This window comes from Mytilus galloprovincialis, chromosome 4, assembly GCF_965363235.1.
Source record: "Mytilus galloprovincialis chromosome 4, xbMytGall1.hap1.1, whole genome shotgun sequence".
Lineage (NCBI taxonomy): Eukaryota > Metazoa > Mollusca > Bivalvia > Mytilida > Mytilidae > Mytilus > Mytilus galloprovincialis.
In genome coordinates, this window is record NC_134841.1 from 47826753 (window position 1) to 47846779 (window position 20027).

The 20027-nt window shown below is 32.6% G+C and overlaps 2 protein-coding genes across 2 annotated transcripts; one reads left to right on the plus strand and one right to left on the minus strand.

Moving 5' to 3' along the window:
• The first annotated feature begins 1173 nt into the window (after nucleotides 1-1173).
• Nucleotides 1174-11271, plus strand: LOC143070643 (uncharacterized). The gene is made up of 6 exons (XM_076244861.1): nucleotides 1174-1226; nucleotides 2671-2791; nucleotides 6639-6781; nucleotides 7915-8026; nucleotides 9046-9158; nucleotides 10493-11271. The coding sequence occupies exons 2-6, from the start codon at nucleotides 2680-2682 to the stop codon at nucleotides 10664-10666; spliced, it is 654 nt and encodes a 217-aa protein (XP_076100976.1). The 5' UTR covers nucleotides 1174-1226; nucleotides 2671-2679; the 3' UTR covers nucleotides 10667-11271.
• Nucleotides 11272-14810: 3539 nt separating this feature from the next.
• LOC143070644 (uncharacterized) lies at nucleotides 14811-18789 on the minus strand. The gene is made up of 6 exons (XM_076244862.1): nucleotides 18679-18789; nucleotides 18295-18471; nucleotides 17377-18009; nucleotides 16703-16785; nucleotides 15833-16124; nucleotides 14811-15604 (listed from the first exon to the last, which is right to left on the minus strand). Exons 2-6 carry the CDS (start codon nucleotides 18467-18469, stop codon nucleotides 15402-15404), a joined length of 1386 nt encoding a protein of 461 aa, XP_076100977.1. The 5' UTR covers nucleotides 18470-18471; nucleotides 18679-18789; the 3' UTR covers nucleotides 14811-15401.
• Between the last annotated feature and the right edge of the window lie 1238 nt (nucleotides 18790-20027).

The window sequence follows — 20027 nt, forward strand, 5'->3', positions numbered from 1 at the left end:
ATAAGCATAAGGAGATGCGATACAATTGCCAATAAGCTAGTTGGTTATAAAAGGCCACGAAATCAAAGATTTGAAAGAATTCTATTGAGAAAACTAACGGTCAAATTATAAACAAACAATTTTAACGTGAAACGAAACGCGCGTTTGGCGTATTAAATTATAATCCTGGTACCTGAAACCTATTTACACACTGGGTCGGTGCCATTGCTGGTTGACGTTCCGTCCCCAGCGTATCACCAGCCCAGTAGTCAGACCTTCGGTGTTGACATGAATATCAATTATATAGTCATTTTTATAAACTTCCTGTGTATTAATAAACTTTGATTTTTTCGAAAAACTAAGGATTTTTTTTCATCCAAGGCATAGACTACCTTAGCCGTATTGGCTCAACTTTTTTGGAATTTTGGGTCCTCAATGCTCTTCAACTTTGAACTTGTTTGGCTTTAGACGAAACGCGCGTCTGGCGTATTGAATTATAATCCTGGTATCTTTGATAACTAATTAAATACGAAAAATTTATATTACAGACATGAACCAACAACAACCATTAGCCTACAGGTTCCTGACTTGGGATAAACAGATACAAATGTAGCGGGGTTTAAAAAGTTTGATGGTGCCACACCTCCTTATCTTTGGAAGTGGTGTAACAGTACAGCATTAGAACAAACTATAAAAAAATCACCCGAAAAGGGCTTAACTCATCAGATCGATTACAACACAGAAAAGCATCTAAAAACACAGACCGAACATTGCAGGGTATTTATACATCCCTAAACACGAAAAAAATACAAAAAATACAACTAATAACAAAAAGTCCTGTAAATAAGATTAAAATATCAAGTACAGATCTAATATTCAACAAAAACAATATTCAAAGATCTAATTAGAGTGTTCAATTTATAATCTTTTAAAATACGATTGTCTAAGGATTGATAAGTTTACCCTGATTATATCTAAATTTTCGGGCTGGGTAAACAACATCGGCGTAAAAAAAGGATGTGCTATTCCCTTTGAAATAAGTTTTCTACAAGTACAGTTAAACTTTGAATTTTATATAAAAAAAAACATGGCTTCTACATGTACCAGACAAACGTGGTATAGATTTAGGTATGAGAATCACATTGTCAAATCAAATATAAGGTATGTGAAAAGATAAGGCTTCAGTTATTCAATCGAAGGTCGTGAATGATAAAGGTTGTACATTATTAGTAACCAGACAGATAAAAGTAAGCAGATTTGTTTGTTTTTTTGTGATTTGTTTTTTACTTTGTTTTGTTTTGTGTTTTTTGTGTTCTTTGTGTTGTTGGGTCTTTCTTCTTCTTGAATTTTTTTGTAAATTTTATTGGTTGATATAAAATGTTTCAACATCCCAATATTTCAAGAAAAATTGAAAACCCTTCACAAATAAATAATATTCTGCAATGCTTTTCTCTATGAAAAGGGTAACATTCGCTACACATTAATAGTTTTTAATACTAGCTGACATATTTTGTTAAAAGTTAATCCGATACAACAATTATAGGTATGTTCTAATTATAACTTATAAGTATGTTTGAACTCTCAATGACAACACATTTGTAGCGTGGGATTGTCTAGCAGGTTATCGGAATTGCTTTTGCAACTAACTGTGTTCCTCTTCCAGTCAATCTTTTGTTATTTCATATATATAAATCGGTGTTCCTTTAGACAGTTGTATAACTAGAAGACCGAGGAAACTACAGCATGATGAAGTTCTATCCATTAACAATTCAATTAATTTTTTGCTGGAGCCAATTTATATATCCTTTTTGAACAAAAAATTTACAAAACCACAGCTACAGCCTCTCCGATCTCATTTAAGACTTTTATCTCGAATTTGAATACAACGACAATATCAGCACCAGATATAAACGAGAAAGGTTTTTGTCAAAGAATGGGTCGGGTATATCATGGTCCACATGTGGAACTCATTATATTGCTCTTAGAAAGTATAAATCGTTGATAACAGAAATAAACGACTCAGAGAGAAAGAATTTATGGTGTCATTGTCTGTATATCTTATGGCAGTTTTCCATGTTTTTCAGATTTTCAAATAAACCATGTTAACCAGTACCATTTATCATCTAGCTTTTCAAAAGCCGAAACTGAAACGTTTCAGACCTTTCTAGTTCGCTTTAAATTCATGTGATAGTATCGTAGGATTATTGCACTGCAGTGATATGTGCTTGAATGTTACACTTAAAAATTGGGAAATATAAAAAAAAGAAGATATGGTATGATTGCCAATGAGACAACTGTCCATAAGATACCAAAATGACACAGAAATTAACAATTATAGGTCACCGTACGGCCTTCAACAAAGTCGTATAAAGGTATCATATGAAAACACCATTTCCGAAACAGCGGTGATGTTACTTTGCTAAATTTGAATGTTAACGTAGCGTATATATTACCATTGTTTCGGAGGTAAATGTCAACACGATTTGAACAGTTAGGAACAAGTTACAATGAGAACCGTTTCTTGTTAAAATTACGTTTTAATGACGGGTTTGTTAACAATATTATAGTATGATTTCAAAAACGTTTTACTTTAAGCATTAACTTTTTGATCATCCAGAAGTTATTAAGTTATTACCGTAATCTCATGATCGAAGATAAAAACAAATCAGAAATTTAATATTTTTTTTGAAGAAACAGGGTATGCGGTTGATAACTCTTTTGTTCATTCTGTCACTAATGCAGTATGCATGTTTTGGTTGTCAATGTAGACGAAAGAGACATTTGCAAGAGGCATTTTGTGGAAGTGCTTTTGGTAATGTACTTATTAAATTAAGGAAATGTTCAATAACATATGCTGTAGCCTGATAACTCTTTTAATCGGAATCGAACAATTAATCATGTTTGGAAGCATAATGAATAATAATTAACAAAGTCGGACCCCAAAAAAATCTTGAAACCAAATTGTTTACAAAATATATACTTATTAATCGTGTTATCGTGTTTTCACGTCCATCAGGAAATAAAAGGCCGTAGACACCAAAGGGTTTTTCAAATTCATAAACATATATCAGAAAAATTCACGGCATTGCAAAACATGAAAAGAACGACAGAAAGACAAATATAAGTCCTCAAACGCAACAGCAAAAACTAAAGACTGAGAAATACGAATCCCTTAAACAAAATCCGTCTTTGATCTCATGGGGTGAAGAAGAGTATGTAAGTTATTTTATAATTAAAAAAAAACCGATTGTTGTATAATGTAAGATTTTCATATTTACGTTTTTTGTTTTCATAACATATCGGTATATTTGATACATATTATTGAAGTAACAGTATATTAATCTGCTCGTTACATGGTCCATTCAAACAAGATAAATGATAAATTACTTTTTTTTTCAAATACGTATGTAAAGTAATTTTCGAACTTATAACACAACTAAAATTTCAAGTGAAAAAGTAAAACATCCCCTACACATTCTACATTTAGTAATCATCTATTATGGCGTTAGAATATCTTCAGTATACCTTGTTTTATGGAAACTGACAATGCGATGACAAATTGGAAAACGACAAAATGATAAATAAAGTTCATAAAAAAAACCAAGTAAATAGAAAAATGAAGATTGAATCTTCCAAAAATACGACAATGAACTCATGTGATTGAGTAAACTAGTTTAAGTTGGTACTCCAGGAATGTATTCACAAAGCAACATTTAAACCAATTTTACACCAATCCCCTTTAGTCTGCTGTACGTATCCGTATCAAAATGTAGAAATAATTTGTGATCACTATTATCACCGGCATTGTTTTATTATTGCCTTTCTTGGCGCTATCATTATACGAGTAGATTTTCTTGTGTTTACGTTCATTTGGGATCCCACTGAGTAGTGAAACCGTAGTGTAACTCGGTATAGGTATAAATTCGGCGATAAGTGTCGTTTATTGCTATTGTGGCGTAATCAATTCCATCTAAGATTTGATGGTCAGTTCTTAATCAGTTTAATGATCTTTCATCTTGTTTAATGTGACACTTTATACGATACATTAGTTGCACAGTTGAACTGCAATAGTTTATCCAAATAATCTAAGACCATTAATCAATGCCTTACATAAATTAAGAACATGTGTTTATAGCTGGATCTTGTGAGAAACTTTATGTATTGGTCAGAGATATGAGAATAGTAGCTTGAAGTACCAAGTTGTATGTACGAACGTTAATTGGAAATTATGATTAAGAATATTTATTATACATGTACTGTTATATAAAGATTATATATATAGGATTAAACATGTGAACATTAAGGAGACTTAGTTCAATTCTAACAGTTACTTTATTGTGGCATATATACAATAGCTAGTTCCCTATGTTAACGGGCAACATGGATTACGATCCCGAATACGTAGATTCGAAATAATGACATAGTTTTAAAACACACACGAGAAAGCCCCGATATATCTGGTGGAGGTACCCGAGTTCACAATGTTGACTGGATTTATGATGTACGCGAAATTGGGACGAATGTGCAAAGTCATGGCGTGTGCAGAAAGAAGAAAAACTTTACGATTTCATTCAAGTGAGACTAACGGAGCAGTTCTGATCAAATTAGACGAAAGATAGAAATAGGAAGACTTTGTATATGCCATAATGTAATTAAGTGACTTGCTGTAAATATTTGTGAACTTTTGTTTCAGCCTATTTGTTTCTTTGTTTTTTGGATACGCTTTTACCAAACATGGATGTTAACGTTTATACGCGAGAGTATTATATTGAAGAACATTGGAGAAGACGCTCGAGAACAATTTCGATGACTAGAAATTTGAGATGACTCTGAGATGTGACAAAAGACCAGCAGTAACGTGTATATCGAAACTTTTGTGTTGGTGACAATGTATATATGTACAATGTAAATACCAGTATGGACTGGCGAATCCGTCGATCCGAAACCGGCAAAGAACCGTTGAAATGAAGGAAAATGGCACCCCTGTTGAAAGATTAGAAGAAGTGGTTCCGCAAGTTCAAACCGAAGAAGTCATGTTGACAATATTTTCATTTTTGTAAATAACTTTAAGTTTTCATAACTGTTTTTATCCATTCAGAATGTTTTATGCCTAGGTTTAGTTTTTTATTGTATATTTTTTTTTTGCATTTTATTTTGTTTACACATGTTTGATTAAGCTAATTTTTAATCTCTTGTTATTACGAGAGTGGGCGTATTGGGTGTAGTTAAGTTAACCGAGAAGGGTTGCTTATACTAGTTGGAGGTTCATGGGAGTGTCCATGTGAAGATGATTTACAGTGTTGGTAGTTCTATGGTGATACGGTCACATAGAAGTGAAAATTGCAGCTAATTAGTGCTGATTTTCTGAATTGGATTGCCCAGAGATAATGATTAGTTGGTTTTAATTGATGCTTTTAATTATTTTATCATTTCGTTTACGCTTGGATTAACGGTCAAAATTCTAGATAGACCTTACCATAATGTATTTGAATAGATTTATAATTGTCAAACTTGTGTTATATATTTTTATGATTTTTGTTTAGTGCCTCTTTTGTAGTTATAAATATCAAGAGTTTGAAGTTGAAAGGTTAATTGCTAATTTAGATTTGAAGAGTAATCATTTTGCAAGTTTTCCACAACTATTCACGACGTAAATTGATAAATTACATATACCGGTATAGCAATTATCATTATTTTTTTTCTCATTATTATTAGTTTAGATTTTTTTAAGTAGTTTTAGTCAAAGAAAAAGTTTATTTTTTAATGTTCACATTGCTTCCCCTTATTTTTTACTTATATAATATTTTTGGTATGAATTTTTTTAATTCGAGTGAAAACGAATTTTGTTTAGCGGGGAGTGATGTGGCGTAATCAATTCCATCTAAGATTTGATGGTCAGTTCTTAATCAGTTTAATGATCTTTCATCTTGTTTAATGTGACACTTTATACGATACATTAGTTGCACAGTTGAACTGCAATAGTTTATCCAAATAATCTAAGACCATTAATCAATGCCTTACATAAATTAAGAACATGTGTTTATAGCTGGATCTTGTGAGAAACTTTATGTATTGGTCAGAGATATGAGAGTAGTAGCTTGAAGTACCAAGTTGTATGTACGAACGTTAATTGGAAATTATGATTAAGAATATTTATTATACATGTACTGTTATACAAAGATTATATATATAGGATTAAACATGTGAACATTAAGGAGACTTAGTTCAATTCTAACAGTTACTTTATTGTGGCATATATACAATAGCTAGTTCCCTATGTTAACGGGCAACATGGATTACGATCCCGAATACGTAGATCCGAAATAATGACATAGTTCTAAAACACACACAAGAAAGCCCCGTTATACTATTACTTTTGGAGAAAACAGAGAAAAAAGTTAAAAATACTGAGCTCTGAGGAAAATTCAAAACGGAAAGTCCCTAATCAAATGGCAAAATCAGAATCACAAACACATCAAACAAATGGACAACAACTGTCATATTCCTGATTTGGTACAGGCATGTAGAGGACAACATCAGATATGGCACAAGAATTATGGTATTTTTACCTATAATATGTTTGTTATTTTTTTATTTATTAACATTTATATATCTGTAATTCATCACCATATGCATAATTATATAGTCATTTATTTAAGTTATCAATGGAAAAGTGATCACCGACCAGTTGAAACTACCTATTGGTAGAGAATTGCAAAACAGCACTGTTCCTACAACCACTCAACCTCCCCTATGGAAATTTGACAGGATATACGACGTCAACGTAACAGAGGTTTTTAAGGTTAGCCAAAACAAAAGTCATTTAAGAAATGACAGACGGTTGAAAATAGTTCCTTATACAAGTATTTTTTTTTTTTGCTTTATTTACAGTACCGTATGGTCTTTGTGTGTATAAATTAAATTTGTCATCATGTCTTTATTCATACTGTGTTGAAATACCAAACGTACATTTAGACAAAGGGGTTGAACAAAGGGTAAGCCTATACAAATCATTCCCCATACAAGATGGATTAAATATTTCTGAAAGTACATTGATGTACCCCTGAAAATCCATACACATTGTTGTTGCAGTGATAATGGAGAGGCTATCTCCCACTTCTTGAAATATTTGATTTGGTATGCATATATAAATAATCGTTACCATGCAGTAAACCATTGCAAGTTCAGAACTGAAGATGGTAATGTTAACTTATACACCACCTTAATTAGAAATAAAGGAATCAAATAAATTTGTTCAGTGATATTTACTCAAAATCACCAACTCATTGCAATCGCAATAACGTTGTTCTATTTATATACATAATAAGAATCATTGCCCTAATTTTGCAATGCATAGTAGTCTAGTATATCTTCTTATTTATAATATAAGTAAATTAATTTGAAAATATGAATAGAACATTATTAAGTTCATTTGCCAAGAGATGCAAACCCAACTTAGTATTATTGTTGTTTGTGTTAAATGTTAGATATGTTATATGGTGTTGCCTTGAAGATTGCCACTCAAGTCTTATTAATAGACATTAACACGACCGCATGCATTTTCCGATAAAAGAAAACCTAAATTGTAAAGACTTACACACTGAATTGATCTAGATCTAGGAAACTAGTTTTCTTTTGAACTTTTTCTTTCATGAAGAGGAGGGCCAATTGAACTCGAATCTATTTTACATCACGACCAATTTCAAAACGTTCTTGAACTCAATATTTACTAAATTCACACTATTTCACAACGTTGTACAAGAACGTTGCAGTTTTCCTTACATCTGAAAACTTAAAAATGCCAAACGAATGCTCAACTACAATTGTGGTACATTTTGTACTATAGATTAATAAAAACAACTGAGAATGAAGAAATAAAATTTAAACATCGATAAACAATTGTATTAATTTTGTCTTTTTATTTTACTGCATCAGGTACCTGTAAACGTAGTATTAAATCCAGGCGATGTTATCCAAGCTGTAACTAGAGCAGAAGGTTCACTTTGTGGAGGATATCTACCATTAAACACTGAACTTACAATAACAGGTGGTATATTGGTTTTTTGGTGGTTTGAATATCATTAATCATTGCATGTATGTAGATTTTTTTTCACAAACAAGCGTAACTACCTACATTTATATGCATTTGAAAAAGGATGTCGGCTCGAAACAGGAGTAATGGCTCGCCAGAGTTATAGATGTCTAAAAAGACTAAAACAACAAACTGAGACTAAATGTTGATGCCGTCGACGACGGAATATAGGATTGCTATATCTCGCTCTCGCGACATAAATGCCGCAGACTCGACAAAAATACAGATCAGACAAACATATATACTGGTATCTGAAGATCTAAGACTGCGATAACGTGTTGCAAGTCAGTTGAGATACCAACACATGGTATCGAACAACCAATTCAAAACTGTGTTCGTAAAATTTCTGAAGCATCGATATATACCGGTCGTTCTCCCTCATTATTTTTTTTTTGTAAGAATCACTTCCTTGTAAACAATGTCTGTAAATAGCATGGACATGTACGTGCAGAACTCTTCAAATCTGTCACTTTTAACAAGACAATATTTCAAAACTTTGTAATTATACATAATTTATATGTATTTGTCAATCTCCTTTAGGAGGAAATAAAGTATGATGATGATGATGATGATGATGATGATGATGATGATGTACAACCAGTGTAGATTGAACCAAAAACAGTTCTAGCACAATTATATAGCATATCTGTGTGGACAATGCTTAAAATGGTCCTTAATTACCCTCCGTCTTGTTGCAAAGAATGTGGATTTGATTTGATTAAAGCAGAAAACTAAAAAAAACATTTGCCTCTCCGAAATTTTTTTTCGTTATAGTATCTGTTCATATGTATACAAAATGCCGTTAAATTCGTCATTCCGAAAGTTGTGTGCGATATAAGCACTGTACGTCTTGATAACCTTCTATTTCTGTACTGTATAAAGTTTTAAAAAAAATAATAATTAACGAAAAATCATTGAAGTAACTTATTTCTAGCATATAAGTCAAACCTTCTTTATAAATATTTACGTTTAAGGTGGAGTTAATGACCATGGCCAGGTAACATTTGGTTTATGCAGCCACACGGAACAAGGGCTAACATCTTATCAGTTAAAAGGTTTGAGAGGCGGTTACTCTTGTGAATGTTTAGTAAGTAGTATACGTAGATAGTGAAATGACTTATAATCTATGTTTCTAAAATCCAATACCCAATTAATTATTAGAAAGAAAAAACAAAGACAATATATATGGTTCCAACACCCTCAGCATGCTCAGGTAGTGTTATCGGAGCTAAATTTTGCCATTCTTTTAAAATCCTTTGTGGTTATTTAGATCCCAAACATTTATAGATATTCCTATATATGTCTTACCTTCAAATGTCTAGATTGGGAGTTAATGATTGAAGGTCTAGAAAAGCGCATCGGATGTACAAAGCTATTAAACTCGGCCTTTCATTGTAAACAAATACTGTTTTCTTTATTGTCTCGGGATATTTTTTTTCTTAAAGCGAACGGGGTAATCTACCAATTAATACATACGATAGTTTTCAAAATACTGTTTATGTACGTCCCAGTTCACCTACGGGTCCTTTTATTGGTGAGAGTTTAAAAATGTCGATAATGGTAGGTGTGTTATCCGGTGACGGTGACCCCCTGCTCTTCGTCAATCAAGCACTTGGAATATAAACCTCATACATACAATTACTGATGTCAACATGTCACTTCAATACCGTTTATTATATCTCTTTTATATGTTTTAAAGATAATTAGCGGAGTACAGCTACTTTCAGATTAGTTGATTGATTGATTAAATTTTTGTATTAAACGCAATTTCAGTACACTTTATATCATCGTGAATGTCATGTTTTGTCGGTCGTCGAACGATCAACTCGGTGAATTGATATTTGCTTGTGAAGAAAGCAACCAATGTGATCTTACGGCTAGAAAACAATATTCGTACTCCTAACTTTAAACAGCCATTTGGTGAAGAAAATTGTGGTTTAAACCTGATTCTTTAGCTAGCTGTACTATATGAAAAGTGTTTAAAGTTCCGTTATATGTGCGTGAAACATGAACATTTAAGCAAACAGTACTTTAAATACGAGAAATGCGGATATATCTAATATGCATGCCATTTCGAAAACCTCCATCGGATCTGCTTTATTATCAATTGCATTGCCGTACAGATATATATAGCCCGTGATAGATTGTGAAAAGAGGATGCGAAATATATATGATACATGTTTTACCTTTATTTATTCCCGCCGATATTCTTCCATTCATTTTCATCGAATATTATTTATAATCAGTCTATACTTCTATCCTAGACGAACTTCAAGGTATTTTTCTTGTGATAAATGTACGCATGATTTTTTCTTTGTTGCTTGATTATTCTGCATTTTAATTATTTTTAATTTAATGTTGTAAAGGTAAATTAAAATCTAATAACTAAATAAAAGATTATGGTTTTTGTAATTTTTACAGACAGAAAGCCGTTCGTTCAAAAAACTACAATGTTTGCTAAACACACTTCCTGGATACAACACAGACTGCCTACTGAAATATGGTGTATGTAAAAAGGTACAAAACCAGACATGTGAATGGGAGGTAGGAATACATGACGCCTGTGTCTATAGCTACAATCCAGTGATTGGTTAATTTGATAAACTAATGTCTTCTAAGCTTGTTTTTTTGTTTCAAGGGAATATGTTTATTTCACAGTCTTATAAATACAAATATTTCGGAGGTCAAGTTGATGAATTTCATTGTCACCGTTTTAGAGAATAGTGAAAGAATGAAAAATGGCGTTTCCAGTCGAGTCAGTGCCTTAACTCTTGAACCATTCCACCAAAGATTTTTCAAATTTAAATATGTTGTTACTGATGACAAAATGGAGGTCATCTTCAATATTGGCGAAAATGTCTGGACATAATTAAATGTTGAAAAATTCGGTTAACAGTCATTCTGACAGCTCTGGTTTTTTACACTGATTTCACATGTGGAGCAGGATCTGCTTACCCTTCCGGAGCACCTGAGATCACCGCTAGTTTTTTGTGGGGTTCGTGTTGCTTATTCTTTAGTTTTCTATGTTGTGTCATGTGTTCTATTGCTTGTCTGTGTGTCTTCTTTCATTTTTGGCCAGGTGTTGTCAGTTTATTTTCGATTTATGAGTTTGACTGTCCCTCTGGTATCTTTCGTCCCTCTTTGATAGATGATTTTTTTAAACCAACTACTCTTACCTAGACCTCTTTATATGTCTTTCTGTAGCCCTATAAAACCTTATACCGTCCATGTGTATATGCTTATTCTCATTAATTTGTTTTTTTTAACATGCTGAATAAATTATTGTTGAAATGTTTTCTCTGACTTATTACATATGTTGCTGGTCCTATTTGAATAAAATAGTACATGTATATTCAGCATCAGAGTACACAAGTGGAATCAAGTACTCAATGTGCTTATATTTTGCAAAAAGGGACCGAAATTGTTAACTGCTATTATTGTTTCATTTTCACAATTATACAGCTAAAGACTCCCCTACATGTTGCAATTGAAAATAGACGCACTGAAATAGCTTATATATAGGGTGAAAAAGGGGAACATTCAGAATTTAACCAAATTTGCTTTATTTCACAGATTTTAAAGAAATTAACTCAAATAAGAAGTTTTATAAATATTTAATGAAGATTGATAGAATCCTGGGCCTTAAATATGATGACTCAGCATAAATTCACAGTTTACAGTATGCATAGTTTATTTAAAGTCCTGGATACAAAATTAAATCATAATATTTGCATATTTGTAAGTTAAATTCGTTAAGAAGTGCTTATATTTACTCTTCGCAGTCATTGAAACTTATAGAACCTTCCTGAATATTATTTATGGGGTATTTGTGTCCTTTCGATAACCCAAAAGTAAGCCGCAACACCTAAATCTGCTTTTTTGTCACCACGGCATAATAAATACAAGCTAGAAAAACAAAAATATCTCAAGAAAACTTACAAAAGTGTGTTCTATCCTGAATATGTACTAAATATTCCAAATTGCTAGAAACAGCAGAATGATTTAGGAAATTTGAGGCCCCTGGGGCAAAAAACTTAGAAAATTGCCTACCCTCTGGGTCATAAAACAAATAATTTAACTTGTAAATGCTGTGATTTTATGATTTTAAAGTTCTTGATATAGAAAACAAAAGCTATGCTTGGAAGTTATGCAAAAATCAGATGTTAGCAGTCATCTCTACAACATTTTCAGTGAATTTATATCTCAGACTGGTATCTGCATACATACAACTATTGAAAATATGGCTTTGTTTGAACACTTCTAGTATATATAGTAGCTACATTGTGTCAGATATATGGTTACAGATGATATTGTTGTGACAAGAATTCTAAATTGACCATTTCAGGCAGAAAATGTGTTCTTTAATTGACAAATAGGCATACAGTAAGATGTGGACTGGAGATAGGGGCTGGATTGGATACTTTATATAATCTTGAATGTTGTAATGATTGACTGCTAAACATTACATTTATGATATTCTGATATGCTTTCAATATGTTATCAAAACAGTTTTTAACAGGTTCTAGGCATTTTCTATCAGAAAATATGCAAATAGGGTAAGCTGGCAATAATTAAAGTCTTGTTTTCAAATTCTTTGAAAAATTGAAACAGGGGAGGGGGTATAAAATGTATAGTAAAGAAAAACTTAGAGTATACACAGTGATTTCTTTAAGACTTTAATTCTGATAAATGAGTATTAATGTGAGAAAAACTGATTTTAGAGAGTTTTCTATTTGAATAAATGTCTGTATAGGTTGCACTTTGTAAATACAGCTGTTTCTCAAAACACGCCTCTTTTGGGGAGTAATTGAATATTCATAGAAAATTAATTTTGTTTACATACTGGTTCCCAAATATGCTCTCTGTGTTCCATATCGCAGAGACAGAACTTGGGAATGTTACCAGTAAATAAACACCTGCATATTGTTTACATTGAAATCTGTGGTAACCTTTCATTCGAGGTAGGGGTAGTTAAGAAAATTAGTGTAAGTTTAAACTCTGAGAAGTTCAGGGCATATAAACGTTGAAAATATGCCGCACAGCCCTATATTTTGACCTTTGAAAAAAATTGTGGTGCATATGAACTTTCAATTCTAGGATAAGATTTTTTTCAAACTTCATAGTAAAAGTGGTACAGTTTTAGCCGTAAAAGGAGTTCCTATGGGAAATTGCATTGTCAATATTTACAGAAATGCAACCTTAACATTAATTAACAGAAGGGGGAGGGGAGATAAATTTTGCTGATCAGTCGTTTAGTACTATATCCATGATACTATGAAAGAAATTCAACAAAAATATGTCCATTCATTTATTATATAAACAGTTAATTTTTACCAACATATAGAAAACCTGTTTCAGTTTGTTAATTGAGTTATGTCTAATTAGGATGTTTAATTGTAATATTCCTAAGTGACAGGTCGAAGAGTGGTATAACTCTAATGCTAATAGAAGGCACTTCTATCAGCAACATGTTCATTTTAGATTTATAAACATTTTATAGACAATTCCATTACCGGTAGCTTTGATATAAAACTAGACAAAGCCTGTGCAAGTACACACTTCAGAATTTGTGTCATTGAAACACCTTCAAACAAATTTTGTATGTGTGTGTATGTCCTGCTGGGTTTAAAATACGGAATTGTTACCAAATTTGACAATAAACATAAACACTGCTGATGGTCTGCGTCCCTTACTTTATTGAATATATGTATACACTAAACTAAATATTCATTTATTTTTAACCTGTTCTATATACCGTCAAAACAAAATCTCGCTGACGTACCCTCACGTTCTTTAACAAAGTGTGACGCAACAATTACGAAAGGAATATGGCAGATTATTCAAGAGCATTTCGGAGGAAATTCTGGGCATACTTTAGATCTCATGGCTTTGGACTCAAGTAGCATGAAAGACGAAAAAGAAAATATTGTAAAACATTTTACACCTTTTCAATCTTCTTTGTCCTCGTGTATAAATGTTTTCACACAAGAGATTAAAATATTTCCTTTTTTTGTCTTTCATGCTATTTGAGTCCAAATTGGCCGCTGGATCACAAAAATTGCCAAGTGAAATAATGTCTGTTTGAGTTGCTCAACCAATTTGGTAAAAGATAGGAACATTAACATCTATCATACAATTGGGAGGTCTGGCAAGCTATAAAACAAGGTTTAACCAACCATTGCTATATGGTTGCTGTTCACAAGGAAGCGATATAACCAAGAATTTCGAGTGGTGAAGTTGAAATCACTCCTACGACAATTTTACGACGCAATCTCGAGTTGGTTGGCCGTAATGGAATATCTGTTTCACAGATGACGAAGGATGTGGTCTGTCCTCTTTTCCTCGAATGTGACTTATCGAATTATATTTATCACAAGGTTTGAGCAGTAAGATTGGTGCCACATTGGAGTAGGACCTGCCTACTCTTCCAGGGCACATGGGATCACCCTCGGTTTTTGATGGGGTTCATTTTGCTTAGTCTTTAGTTTTCTGTGTCGTGTTTGTATGCTGTTTTTGTTTGTCTTTGTCTTTTCGTTTTTTTTTTGCCATGGCTTTATCTAGTTTATTTTCAACTTATGCGTTTGAATTTTCCTTTTGGTACCTTTCGCCTCTCTTATATATACAGAACTCGATATAGCATTATTGATAGGAGTGTGGGTTTATATCATATGTGTGTCAAATATTTAATTGAAGACGAATAACATTTATTCTAGTATGAAAGAAAAGTCCACAACAAATGTTCAATTTCAACTTTATAATTTAAAGAGACCACACACTTTCATATTAGTACTGTACAGCTATTGTTGGTTATATCAGAAAAGTGAATAATGCAGGAAAATGATGGTATCTTTGGTATCTTCCATAACAAAAACGTGTTAATGCAGGTTGGTCGTTTTGAATGTTCTCTGTCGTAGTGATTTAATATTGTTTGTACATAATATTAATTAGTTTACCAGTGATGTATTGTGTTGTGAATTTTGCTTAACTTGGACAGCTATATTGGACACGACTTGAAAAGAAAAAAACAATTTTGATAAAAAATAGTAAATATTATTTTCATGAATTAAAAATCAATATTGAGATCAAAGTCAGATACTTGTCATTTACAACTGACGTAAAAAAAAAGTTCAAGTCTATGAAAAATGCTAATGCAACATAAAATGGGTTTATATATGGAGAGAAAAAAATATCAGTATACTTGAAAAACATAAAAAAAAAAAAAACAGAAATGAAACTGCAGAAAACATGGAAAATTATGTATGTATTGAGATAAAACTGACAAACATGTATACTAGTAACTAATTTAAAAAACAAATTCTTAATGTATAAATCACTTCTTTGCACATATCAAATATCTGTATAGATCATGTACTCTTTGGCAAATTGAGTTTTTCTTTTCTACTTTCTTTTCATTTCCCGTTCCATCATCTTTAAAATCTACGACAACAACTTTATTCTTCTTCATGTCAATGTCCATGTGTTCAATAATTACCACGTCATATTCTTCTTTTGTTTCTTCTTTCTTCTCAATTTCTAAAAAAGGTGGATATAGATTTAAAAAAAAAAACATCAATCAAATAGAGTATGAGGAATTTTTATACCTATGCAGTAATAAAAACATATATTTTATTCTCAAATTAATACTATATAGATAGAACTTGATAAGACCAGATAGAAAAATCTATCTAAAAAACAATTTACCATTTTGAAAAATTATATCAGAAAACAATCCAAGCATGATAAGTAGGTTGTAGAAAATACCTTTCTCTAATTTCTTTCTGTCTTTCATTTCTTTCATTTCCAGTCTTGCTCGCTCCTTTTGTTCCTTTTTCAGTTTCTTTTTGTTTTCCTTCTCATCTTTTTCCAGCTGTTTCCTGCTTTCCTTTTTGTATTGTTTCCTCCTCCTATTGGCTACCTTTAGGTATTTCTTAAAGATCATTTCTTCTTCCTTTACCCTTTTCTTCTCCAATTTCGTTTCTTTTTTGGTTTTAACTATCTCTTCTTTTTCAATCTGTTCATTTAGTTTTTGTGATAAACTTGGCTGAAATGTTTCCTGAAATCAAAGAATGTTGAAGTCACGTTGTGCAGCGTGACTCTATCTTCTTACGTCTAAAATGTCAGATTTGTTAGACAAATATGTCTTTACTATATTGGGATTTCATTTACTAGTATGTTCAAAAAGTTCGATTCTATGAGGGAAATAGACAAACGTTTCTTGTGTATTATTCGAAAAATTGCGATTTAACGTTTCGCCGGTGTAGTCACCAACTTAATTTCTGAATATCTCTAACATCTGTAACCTGCTATATATTTATCTGTGTCAGTATAGGTGTACGATATGAGAGTAAAACAAACAAAAACTTTTGTAGAACCCTAGCTCCCGGTTAGTGTTGGGTATCCGATATTTGTGGTCAGACAATAGATTTGTTACTTGTTGAACTATTATTGTCTATTCTTAACGAAGGGTAGTATACCTTGCCTATGAAAATGATTTCACAGTTCAGCTAGCAAAAAAAGCAAAAAAGCTAATCAAAGAAAAAAACCTTTACCTACACACTCAATGCATTTTGCTGTAAACTCTTGTTCAGTGTTACTGTTGATTGGACTGTACTCAGATTTAATGGTACGTACCCGATATTTGAAATTGATAAAATTCCTCGTTATAAAGGGGTTTACTGCAATTATTTGTCCACGCCTTTTTGGTATCACCAAACCTTAAAAATCAAAACTCATTATAAATGTTCTATAAAGAAATCTGAAAGTGTAAATTGATATATAATCGAAAAAAGACCACAGAAAGCGGATTACATGCAAAATGGCTAAAATACATTAATATTTCTTGAACGGGGAATTTATCCTGCACTTTTAAGATGCAAACATTTTCAGTTAATTACTACTATAACTACTACTACAAGTCATCTACTACTGCAGCTACACCGACTGTCATAATTAAATATCAATAATTACTTAAAACTTATGGAAAATATACAACAGGTCGTGAATCTATAAAAAGAAACGGGATACCAGTCTAAAGTTAAGGTTACAAGATTAAGGTTAAGGTTACCAGACTAAGGTATACCAGACTAATGTTAAGGTTACCATACTTAGGTTAATCTGTCAATTTGTAAATTGAATATCAGTATTTCTGACTAAGTCGGTTGTGTCACTAGTTTCTTTACCATCGACACTTAAAAAATGAAATAGTATTACGAGGTGCAAATCATAGAAATTAACAGTAAACAGATTCCGATTTAAGAATTCCATTTGAGGACTATTTGTTTAAGTAATTGCAGTTGTCAATATACCTGGTGATATAGTGCAAGTGTCCTTGTCTAATAATGTTCTCAAATCGGTCATCTCGTCTGCCTCTGCACCAGTTTCATCTGATGTTGTCCTTACAATCCCGCTGTCCTCTGCGCCAGTTTCATCTGATGTTGTCCTTGCAATCTCACTGTCCTTTGTACCAGTTTCATCTGATGTTGTCCTTGCAATCTCACTGTCCTCTGTACCTGTTTCATCTGATGTTGTCCTTACAATCTCACTGTCCTCTGTACCAGTTTCATTTGATGTTGTCCTCGCAATCTCACTGTCCTCTGTGTCATTTTCATCTGATGTTGTCCTTACAATCACACTGTCCTCTGTACCAGTTTCATCTGATGTTGTCCTTGCAATCTCACTGTCCTCTGTGCCAGTTTCATCTGATGTTGTCCTTACAATATCACTGTCCTCTGTACCATTTTCAACTGATGTTGTCTTTAATTCTTCCTTGAGTAATTCGTTTCTATCTTGTTCTTCCGATTCCTTTATTCCCCTTGCGATGCATTCGAACTCATTAAGAGTAAATTTGAATTCGGCAACACTTTGCTTCGCTGGAGAGAATTCTCTGCTAAAAATCGACATTTCTTTTTCATTGAACTTGTCCCCATATCTGTACCTTCCTTCAAATACAATAGAAAGAGTTTTTTTTTTGTAAAAAAAACAAAGATTATTGAATTTGAAGATTTGCCCGACATGAGGCATAAAGTTGGATTTACATTTCTGATAATCGATACGAAAGACAAGGTGTACCAGGGACATACATGTACACTATAAAAGCTGTGTAAAAGGGTTATATTGTGACTAACATAACTAAACGGAGACGTTATAGAAAATTTAAAGTTTTCACTACCAACAGATAAAGATGCAGCACCGAATGACATGCGCTGTGTCAACTAAATCATTACCTAATTCCTTTGCTAGTTCTGCTTCTCTGGCTTCTGCAACCTTTATAGCTTCCTCTAATTGCTCCCACCTTTCAAGTGCAAGTTCGAACTGAGCTACACTTATAATGCCCCTACACAACTTGACAACATCCTGCTGATTCGGCTTGTCATCCTTAAAGTTTGATGACGTGTCCATATCTGTATAAAAAAGAATACATCTTTAGAAATTTTTGAAATAAATACGTTGTAGTTGAAAAAACGGTCAACACAAAGTAAATAAAACAGTATAGGAACCCAGCAGCCAAAAAATATCCGGTTGCTGTACTAACTCTTTTACATTTCACCAAAGAAAGGACAGAAAACCCGAGTACGAGAGGAACAGGTACAAAACACATATATACTCACCACACTTTCTTCCTTTTACTTCGATTTATCGATAAACACAAAATAAAACGATGCTTAAATTGCGCTAAAATTAACCGGCTTTGCTGTATCGGCGACAAGTCGACGATAACGTTACCATCGGCTATGTTTATGACGTTTAGAATTGTGTTCGGTGCAGAAGCCAAGTGTTGCCATTTCAATCAACAAGATATATGTATATTCTACTGTATAAGCTTCAGTCCATTAATTCATTGATTTGTTGTTGGTTTCTTAATGTCCAGTTGCAAATATTTCATGCATTTTCGAACAACCATGTTTTGAGTCAAATGTTCACATCATAATAATAGTTCATTTTGGCACAGGGACAAAGGCTTACATATGATAAACCACAATATAACGATGACCATAATAGTAATTCATTTTCTCGTGTATTACATTAGCGAATTAGATTCAAGGAGGGGGGTCCAATCTAGGATCAAAAGGGGCCCCTACCATATGTCCCCATTCAAAAGTATTGATCGTAAAACAAAAAGGGAAAGCAATAAAATTCGGACCACAGTATCTACATAAGGTCGTCCAGGCTGACGAATTGAGTCGAGCAGATCAATATTGAATATTTCCCTTTCACAGAAACCAAGAAAACTTGGACCACACTATCTATACATAAGGTCCACCAGGCTGAATGGAGTCTAGCGGTTACTAGACTTGCTTTTAACTTTCGTGATGCAGGTTAAATATAAAAAACGACAGAAAGACAGACAGACAAACGGACTAGATAATATTACAGAGAAAATTAAAGACTGACGACGTTTTCAAACTAACGAATCTTTCTAAACTTGCGTAAAAACTTTTCACAGATTCCAGGCTTATAATATTGATGAGCGTTTTGTCTACACAAATCTCTTGTCTCACCAGAATCATTACAGATGGAAAGCAAACAATTAAATAATAAGTTGAAGAACATTAAAAACCAATGCTGCCAAATAATTGTGCCAAAATACGCCAATGAGGGCAATATTGACCTATCAACAGTATGTGTATATGATAAGGCGGAGATTTTCATTTAAGAAGGCGCGCGTTAAATAGTTAAACGCTTAATGAATTGAATTGTGAGTTGAGACACGAATGTACAGCATCGCATCAAGCAAAAGAATACGACTATTCTGATAACTGTTGATTGGTTTGCAGATTTTCTTTTGCTGATCATTTTTTATATTCTATAATTGTTCTTAAACTAACACAGTTGTTTTTGCGAAAACTAAGTATAACTCAGCATAAAGGACAAAAACTCTTTTAAGTAGTGATGGACGATTTCAACCATGTTGACAAGTTTGTAAATCTCTTGTTAAGTCTTTTCTCCTATAGTTATG